This window comes from Carassius carassius, chromosome 36 (assembly GCF_963082965.1).
Source record: "Carassius carassius chromosome 36, fCarCar2.1, whole genome shotgun sequence".
Classification (NCBI taxonomy): domain Eukaryota; kingdom Metazoa; phylum Chordata; class Actinopteri; order Cypriniformes; family Cyprinidae; genus Carassius; species Carassius carassius.
The window spans coordinates 29,938,969-29,948,574 of NC_081790.1; the positions used below are offsets into that span (position 1 = coordinate 29,938,969).

The 9,606-nt window shown below is 41.6% G+C and overlaps 2 protein-coding genes across 3 annotated transcripts; both read right to left on the minus strand.

Moving 5' to 3' along the window:
• Window positions 1–277: 277 nt before the first annotated feature.
• On the minus strand, window positions 278–3,075 carry LOC132116825 (thioredoxin domain-containing protein 15-like). The gene is made up of 5 exons (XM_059525689.1): window positions 2,885–3,075; window positions 2,590–2,813; window positions 1,725–1,888; window positions 1,517–1,647; window positions 278–831 (listed from the first exon to the last, which is right to left on the minus strand). The coding sequence occupies exons 1-5, from the start codon at window positions 2,961–2,963 to the stop codon at window positions 650–652; spliced, it is 780 nt and encodes a 259-aa protein (XP_059381672.1). The 5' UTR covers window positions 2,964–3,075; the 3' UTR covers window positions 278–649.
• Window positions 3,076–3,875: 800 nt separating this feature from the next.
• c36h5orf24 (chromosome 36 C5orf24 homolog) lies at window positions 3,876–9,034 on the minus strand. 2 transcript variants are annotated; one of them, XM_059526937.1, is made up of 3 exons: window positions 8,644–9,034; window positions 6,356–6,951; window positions 3,876–4,740 (listed from the first exon to the last, which is right to left on the minus strand). In XM_059526937.1, exons 2-3 carry the CDS (start codon window positions 6,943–6,945, stop codon window positions 4,548–4,550), a joined length of 783 nt encoding a protein of 260 aa, XP_059382920.1. In that variant the 5' UTR covers window positions 6,946–6,951; window positions 8,644–9,034; the 3' UTR covers window positions 3,876–4,547. The 2 variants fall into 2 exon arrangements, with proteins under 2 accessions (XP_059382920.1, XP_059382919.1); XM_059526936.1 differs by having other exon boundaries at window positions 6,356–6,948; window positions 8,644–9,033.
• Between the last annotated feature and the right edge of the window lie 572 nt (window positions 9,035–9,606).

The window sequence follows — 9,606 nt, forward strand, 5'->3', positions numbered from 1 at the left end:
GAACTTCATTTGAACAACTTTAAAGATGATTTTCTCAATATTTAGATGTTTGCTCCCTCAGATTCCAGATTTTCAAATAGTTGCATCTCAGACAGATATTGTCCTCCGAACAAACCACACATCAATGGAGAGATGATTTGTTCAGCTTCAGATGATGCATACATCTCAATTTCAGAATTGACTCTTATGACTGGTTTTGTGCTCCAGGGTCACAGATGAAACTCATTAGCAGAATACTTATTAAAATTAATTGTGAAAAAAAGCCTTCATAGTAAAATTCTTTACATTAACAGACTTTTTATTAATGCAGTACAGGTAATGTCACTTAAAAAAAATGTTTTGGACTTGCAGTTTGTAGGTAAATCAGATGAGCTCATTGCTGATTCATTTCTCACGGGCTCTTTTCATGAATCACAATGTGTGCAAAGGATTGTGGGTGACTGGATCCATTACTTTCCCATCCTGGGCTGTGTTCTCAAAGGAGCACTAGTGCACTGACAGAAGTATGCTAACATCTAATGTTGTGTACCATTGTCTTTCTTGTCCAGTAACACACCCCAGGTGATATTCCAAACAATATGAGCAGATTATTTACATTCATACACTTATTCATTCTGCAGGTATGTACACTAGAACCCCAGGAGAGACTCTAGTCCTGATGCACGTGGTCTGGAACGATCCTGAGGACGCTGTCTGAGCAGAGGAGGGCATAGAGACCGAAGCCGGACAGGAACAGGACCGAAAACACAAAGAGCCAGTCGATGCCTCGGACAGGAACCGCAGGCAGAGGTCCTTCCTCCAGGACGGTCTGATCTGGACTCGCTTCAAGACCTACAGGACGGTGAGGAACCACACACAGTCACCGTGTAGTACATACACAGCGTACGCATCACTTCATCAGTTTAACCCCATGAGTGCCACCAGCTCACCTTATCACACAATCTATATCATTTGAAAGCTTAAACCACCTTAATTCACCTTTAAACCACTTTGAAATCGGACATTGCGTTACCATGGAAATTGTACTTTAAAATCATTAAGCAGTCTCCTCCCCCTTCTAGACATTTGTGTCACAAAAATGCATTAAAAAAGAATCAGTGGAGCATTGATGGCCTCCGGTGGCTGTTTGTGGTATAAGCCCTAAATAAAATCTCACAGGAACCGCAGTTTCTTATATACCAACTTCAAATTTGAAACATACCTTATTTTGGATTAAAAAATCTTCAGTAAAATATTTATTTGAAATAAAAGAATGGTACAGTAAGTAAAGTAAAAATGGTACAGTGCGGTTTCTTTCCAGTTAATGTAAACTTCTATAATTTCACATTTTGGAATGATTCCACTTGTGCGATAATAATCTGCAGACTGTCTTCTCATAAAAAGAGCCCAACCTCAGGTCTGTCTTCTAAAGCGTTCCTGAGTTACAGTGATTTAAGTTTGGAGAGTTCACTTTAATGTCTATACGGTGGGCACCTCAGGGGTTAATATAAGCAGAGCTGGATCATGAACAGCACACCTGTCTGGTTTGTGATGAAAGAGCTGAGTGTTTCTAGCGTTCGGTCCGTCTGGTTGAACCTGGCCATGGGTTTGGCTCCTTGAAACAAGAGTATATTGGGGACGGCCACAGTCCCGAAGCGCGTGGACAGACTGTGAACAGAGACAGATGATGAAGACAGAAACAGCCTCAGCGGGACACATCATCATGAAGAACCTCACTCATCAACCTGCTGTGCTGGGACGCGTCGAGCGCCACGAAGTGCATGCTGGGAAAGACTCGCGGCAGGGTGTTGAAGTGAGGGGCGAGGTTTGCTGAAAACTGACACCACGTGGTGTAAAAGAGAACCAGGGAGCATTCAGTGCTGCTGGCATTCAGGAGCACCATCAGGTCCTGCGGAGGAACCAAAACTCATCTGTGGATCGGGTTTATCTGAGAGCCACGCCCCCACATCTCAACAACCAATCACCAGCAGACGCACAGAACCAAGCCCCGCCCACATATTCCGTTTCACTCAGATGTACATCACAATACAGAAGATGTGTTTGTACATCCGTCTTCACTGAGTCTCTCTTCATTAACACTCTCTGTCCTAACTCTGCTTGATCTACTCGTTTTCTTTTTTATTTAAACGACAAAATAAATCTATTCTAAGTACTAGCCAGATCTCTTTATATAACCATATAATAAGCCGGTGTTCTGTTGATTTGTCCTTCACTGTCAGATTTCTTAACCTCACGGTAAAACAGTGGGTATACAATTCAACAATGAGCAATACTACTGTAAAGTTATGGATTATTAACGTCTACATCTACCACCTACAGCTCCGCTGTATTTTCAGCATCATTCCTCCAGTCTTCAGTGTCACATGATCTTCAGAAATCAGAATAATATGATGATTTACTGCTCAAGAAACATTTCTGATTATTATCAGTGTTGAACACAGTTGTGCTGCTCAATATTTCTGTGGAAACTGAAATACATTTTATTTTTCAGGATTCACAGATGAGCAGAAAGTTCAGGAGAACAGTGTTTATTTGATAATAGACATGTAACATTATAAATGTCTCTGATGCGACCTTGCAGGGCTTCACCTGAGACGCGTTGAGGATCTGCACCGTGACGCGCTCGGTGATGCTCCGTCTGTCGCAGGTCACCCCGGGGCTCCGGCTCTCGGTGCCGGTGAGGTTGAGGCTCGGGGTGTCTCCGGGGTCGCTGTGGAGGACGGCGGACAGCAGCGGCTCGGTCTCGGTCTCACAGCGGCCCTCAGCGCACGCTTCCCCCGACACCTGCTCCACCGGCTCCGGGTCCACTGCACCTGCGGAGACAGAGAGCGGTCAGATGAGCGCTCCGGTGTTTGTGTCAGGACTCGGTGTGGTGTGTTTATACCTCCGTCCGACAGACGCACGAGCCCGGCGATGATCAGCCAGACCGCCACGCCGCGGAGTCTGTCCGGTGCTGAGCCCATTCTGCCGCCGTTCACGAACAGAGCTCAGAATCAGCGCATGGCTCGCGAAGATCTTAATGTTGATGTTTACTTTAAATGGACTGAAAGAAAGATTCGGCTTCCGGATCCGGCGCAGCTAGCGGACTCAAACCACTGTGATTGGTTCAGGAACACAATGTGGTTTTTCTTACATTTCTGTGCGCTTCTGTGGAATGACCAATCACAGTGGTTTGTGTTTAACTGCATAATGAATTAAATTTAGTACAGTGTAGAGTTATTACTAGATATTACACTGATATAAATATAACAGATAAAGCTGCCCATTTTAACACTTTTTGTGTAGTTTAAAATAAGGTATCTTGCAGAGGTGATGTGTCCAAGTCACAACATCTAACTACTGGGGTGCCTCAGGGCTCAGTTCTTGGACCACTTCTCTTCTCTGTCTACATGGCATCATTAGGTTCTGTCATTCAGAAACAGGGCTTTTCATACCACTGCTATACTGATGACACTCAACTCTACCTCTCATTCCATCCTGATGATCCGACGGTAGCTGCTCTTAGCTTAGTGTACAAAAGTGTACTGCGTTAAGCTAACTGAGACTTGACTTGTTTTGACTGCTTATGTTGTCCTCATTTGTAAGAGGCTTTAGAAATAAAAGTGTGCTAAATGACTGAATGTAAATGTAATTTCTACCTCGGTCGACTGATTTTGATGTTGAGGTCAAAACATTTCTTTAATCGATATCAAAAACTAAAACTATGAAATCAATGTGGTATTTTTCTTTGATTGTAAGATATAGACTATTCTTGTGTTCTTATATGTAGGCCTACTATTGTTTACGTTATACATTTTATAACCATTAAAGCAAAATACAATTCCAAAGTTATTTGGTTACTGGTGTAAAATGAAATAAACAGAAATAAGACTTCCTTGATTTAGTTACATTTTAATAAAACATCCACAAACATGTATTTCTTCTTATTGTAACTGTATTACAAAGTAAATAAACAAGGAAAAGATAAAAGCCCACGTCACTGATTATATGAATGTAACAGATATTGAACATAAACCTGCTCTTAATGCCACACATTGCTACAAACAGGCTACGAACTACTCACCTCAATCATCGTGATATTAAACCATGAGAAGATTTCTACATCACTTGTTCACAAGATGCTGACAGCATTCCCACACCAACAATACTCATCAGAGTCAGAAGAATCAATACAATACAAAAGGAACTATTACAAGACGTGTGGTGATTGATGTGTGTGATTACAGCGCATGTGTGTGTGTGTATGTGTGTATGTGTCCATGCACACGCTATAGAGAGCTGCTGGAGTTCTTTGGTGGAGTGTTGGAAAGGAGTAACACACTTCAGTGAAACTATGAAAATGAAACGTTATTGTGTCACTACGCAAATCAAGCTTAAGAAACGAGCCCACGAACAACCCAACATGACATGCAGTGGACATTCAGAGTGACCACAGAGCACCAGAGACATATTTACAGCTTCAGCGGAGAGAGAAACGGCCAGACGGTCTGCTGCGGTCAAGAGTCCAGTGACCTGTGAGTGTGTGTGTGTGTGTGAGACAGACGAGTTCAGGAGTATGATGGCAGAGCGCTGTGGATGGGTACCGGCAGAGTGTTTCTCGACTGACCGCCGTCTGGACACGCTGCCGCCGGGGGAAAGGCCTCCGATGGCATGACGCTGATCGGCGGAGGGTTTTTTTGGTTTCGTACGGGGAAGCCGCTGAGGAGGAACGGCGGAGCCTGGAACAGCATTTTTGGCATTCTAGATGAAGAAGAAAAAAACCGACATGATTTCATGAACAGACAAAAGCAGCCAAACACCAGCAGAACATACACCGATGGAAAACACTGACCCAAATACACTGCCAAACATTAAAGGGTTAATTCACAGAAGAATGGATGTGACGGTGGCAGTCAGATTTTTAATTTCTACTTCTACAAAATGATGAATAAAGAAAGTGTGTCAGTGTTTTCTGCTTAGTTTTGATTCAATTTATGAAGGTGCTGTTAAGCAAAGCGGTGTATATTTTATTGTGCACGAGTTCGCCTGTCCATCCAGCCCTGATAGTTAAAGGCTTAGTTCACCCAGAAATGAAAATTCTGTCATTAATTACTCACCCTCATATTGTTCCAAACCTGTGCAAACCTTATTTAATCTTCAGAACACATATTAAGACAGATCCGAGAGCTCTCTGAGCCTCCATAGACAGAAAGGATCCTTACACGATCAAGGCTCAGAAACATAGCAAGCATTAAAATAATCCAAGTGACATCAGGGCTTCAACCGTAATTTTACAAAGATACCAGAATACTTTTTTGTGTGCAAAGAAAACAATAAAATCTTTTATTTAGCAATTTTTCCTTCAACTTACCATCTTCCGCCATTTAGGAGCGTACCCCAGAACATAACCCACAGAGACAGTCGGACCGTTGCTGTCTACAGAGGGTCAGAGAGCTCTCGGATTTCATCAAAAACATCTTCATTTATGTTCTGAAAATAAATTGAGCTCTCACGTGTTTGGAACGATTTGAGGGTGTGTAATTAATGACAGATAGAGATGGGTGATATGGGCCTAAAAATATATCACAATATTTCTGGTATTTATTGGGAAAACATTATCAATGACGATAATTCAGAGAATCCTGTTTCTTTAGAGAAAAGTATTAACTTCGGAAGCCAGAGGGAAACTACACACACACACACATCGCAAAAGTAATACTACTGACAGCAATGGATGCTCTGCAGTGAATGGGTGCCGTCAGAATGAGAGTCTGATAAAAACATCACAATAATCCACAGCACTCCAGTCCATCAGTGAACATCTGGAGAAGACAAAAGATGAAACACATCCAGCATTAAGATGATTTTAACTCAAACACATAGAGTCTATAACCCATAATAACACTTCCTCCAGTGAAAAGTGCATCTGCTGTTGTCTCTCACATCAGAATCCAGACACATATTAGTTTAGATCTGTTTAAACGCTGCTTGATCTGTGCAGATTTCTCTCCTGATTCAGACCAGAACACTTTTTCACTGGAGGAAGTGTTATTATGGATTATAGACTCTATGTGTTTGAGTTAAAATCATCTTAATGCTGGATGTGTTTCATCTTTTGTCTTCTCCAGATGTTCACTGATGGACTGGAGTGCTGTGGATTATTGTGATGTTTTTATCAGCTGTTTGGACTCTCATTCTGACGGAACCCATTCACTGCAGAGCATCCGTTGATGAGACACTGATGCAGTGCTACATTTCTACAAATCTGATGAAGAAACAAACTCATCCTGATCTTAAACGGGCTGAGTATGAGCAGATCTGAATCTGGTCTGAGCTGCAGCAGTATTGTAACATCTCAAGTGAAGGGTGTTGTTACTCTGTGGTGGTCTCCTCCTTCAGCGCGGCGTCACCGGCTCCAGGTTTGTGTATGATGCTGTAGGGAAACGCGGCTCCGCTGCAGGCGCTGTAGCTCAGTTTGCTCGGGCGTGACTGGCTCTTTATGCTCCCCGGCGGGCGACCGGGACTCACTTTATACCCAGCAGCTCTGGTGGTGCCCAGGGGCCGTCCAGGACTGGTCTTGAAGCCGGCGGCCCTGGTGGTGCCCAGAGGTCTGCCTGTGCTGGTTCTGTATCCGGCTGATTTGGTGGTGCCCGGTGGACGCCCGCGCTTCCCAGACCTCCCGGACGCAGTCTTCTTCTTGGAGCTGCTGCTCTTGTCTTTGGTCTGAGTGGCGGCGGGCCCCGGGGACAGCGGTGGCTCCTCGCGGCACGGCGTGGGTTTGAGGACGGCTGGAGGAGGCAGGTAAGTGAAGCACATCTGCCGAGGCCGCTGAGGAGGAGAAGACTGATAGAACTTGGTGGGGCACAAATCAAAGTGGCTCGGCGAGAGTCTCCCATCCTCGGCTAAACACGACGGCCGGCTGTCCACACAGAAATCACTGCTGGCCCCGGGCCCCTGACGCATCATCTTCTGCTGACAGACGCCAGGAGAGAGGGGATAAAGATCCCATGAAACCAGACTCTTTCTTAATGCTTTTAACCACATATACAATATCTGATATCAGTAGCACAGGTGTATTTGTAGCAATAGACAACAATACATTGTATGGGGCAAAATTATTGATTTTTCTTTTATGCCAAAAATCATTAGGATATTAAATAAAGATCATGTTCCATGAAGATATTTAGTAAATTTCCTACTGTAAATATATCAAAACTTAATTTTTTATTAGTAATATGCATTGCTAAGAACTTCATTTGAACAACTTTAAATAGTTGTATCTCAGACTAATATTGTCCTCCTAACAGACCATACATCAAGGGAAAGAGGATTTATTCAGCAAAACTATTAAATAAAACTGACTCTTATGACTGGTTTTGTGCTTCTGGGTCAGATATGTCTGTTTAGGGCGAGACACGACCAACAAAACATTTGTTTTTCATGCACCAGTCATTTCTGAGATGTAGTTTTTTTTAAATGAATTTTTTCAAACTAGTGGAAAAAACATCCAAAATACACATTGTATACACAAGTGTTCATTTTATCAATTTGCAACTTTAGGTTGCAATCCCGATCCTTATCTTTAAAGGGGTCACGAGATGAGAAATGTAATTTACCTTTATCTTTTGGAGTCTTTGCATTATAAAAAAAGCATTTATTTAATCGATCTCCAAAAACCACTCGTTTGGATCCGAAGGGCAAGATGACGTCATACGGGCACAAACATTTGCATAATCACGCCTCCGGAGCTAGACGTCAACGAATAGTCCTTATCAGCATAGGCCCCGCCCACATTATGAGTAAACCTCAAGGAACATATTAAATAATACAAATAAAAATAAAAAATCAATGTCATGACCCCTTTAAAGAGTTTGTTCCATTAGAAACACCAAACTTTAGAGTTTTATTCCTCTCTGTGTTCTGAAGGTTTGTTCATATTTCATTCACACTTATCTATACAACATTTTACTGATTAAAACATGGTACAAATTTGTTTGGTTTCTGTCTGTTGACAGTATTTTCTGATTTATGGAGTGATTAAAAAGAGAAATGTTATATTAAGACTTTAATACATGTAAAAAAACAAGAATTATGAACCTGGCTTTATTCTATATTTTGACATCTGTTCGGAAAATATCAGTGCAGCTGGTTAAAATGCGCATATTAAAAACAGATAATGTCATATTTGCATATTCAAACTAAATTTCTAAAACTGTACTAATACTAAACAGCTGTCTTAAACGTTTTACTGTTCATCTGTAGTGTCCTGCTTTAAAGAGTAGTCAGAATTAATAACTTTCTTCATCTTCATCATCGTCTTCATCATCATCATCACAGTCGTGGACTAAACTAATTTCACGGATCTTCATGTGTTTGGTGTTAAACTCAGCAGCTGTGTGTGTGTGTGTGTGTGTGTGTATTTGAGAAGCTCTTCTAATATTCAGTCAGGACTACATTAGCATGCATAGCTTTAACTGTTATTAACTGAATATTAAAATAAGAGGCATACTACTGTCACACATGACAAAGCCCCTTAATTCTGTCTCCAGCAAATAACATAAATAACAAATAAATAAAATAAAACGTTCGACTGGAAGGAACACAGATCTGAGTCCATGCACAGCGACAGAAACAGTGTTTTAAAGAGATGATCGGTGACTGTACCTCGCGTTAGTGTGACGCTGGAGAGGAAAGGGTTAAACCTGACATTTTTGTCCCATCTTTGAGCTACGGATGAATTCTGACCGATAATGATCGAAGCTCGTCGAATAAAACACAAGAGACTGACGTTCACATCGAAGTTCAGATAACGTGTCAAAGCTTTCTTCGTAATTTAAGGAGATGCTTCAGAAATCAACGTCAGCCATTGATATTAAATATTAAGAAATCAAAAGAATAACGCGCATGCGTTCTGAGCTGCACTGACAGCGAGGGAGAGTAGTATTCATCTGACACGATGGATATAAATACTACTTCATCTAGTTCAAGTCTTTACTCTTTGGTTCCAGATCAGCGATTGAAAGCGTCTGTCTGTGCTGTTATTCAGACGCACATTATTGTTCAGACTGACGCAGAGACGCTGATGCTGACATCTGTTACTTTACTCCGCGCTGCGCAGGATGGACCAATCACAGCCGCTTGCGCTGCAGCAGTTAAACCAGCGCTGAGATTGACAGATGCCCATCATCACACCCGACCAATTACAACGCCACATTTATATAGATACACATTGCTTTGCTTTTGTGTGTTTTTTTTTGTTTTTACCAGTTAATCAGTAAAATCAGCGGAAATTAGTTTAATGTGTTTAAAAGACAAACTCCTTACAAAGTAACAGATGGTAAAATAACTGAGTGAGGAATGATCCAAATAAAAATCAATGTGTTCATCAGTAATTGATGCAGTGTTGAAACAGATTTGTGTAAATCCAGTGCCCAAATGCTGTTAGACACCTGACTAATGACTGATCTCTGAAAGAACGCCCACAAAACTGGAGACTTTCTGACCGTAGGCTAAGATAAATAATTCATTTAGATGAATAATTTATTGTGCTAATAATATGTAATCATCGATAAAAACGTAACTGTAGTCTGATTCAGAGTATTTTAAAATGTCATTTAATCTTATTAC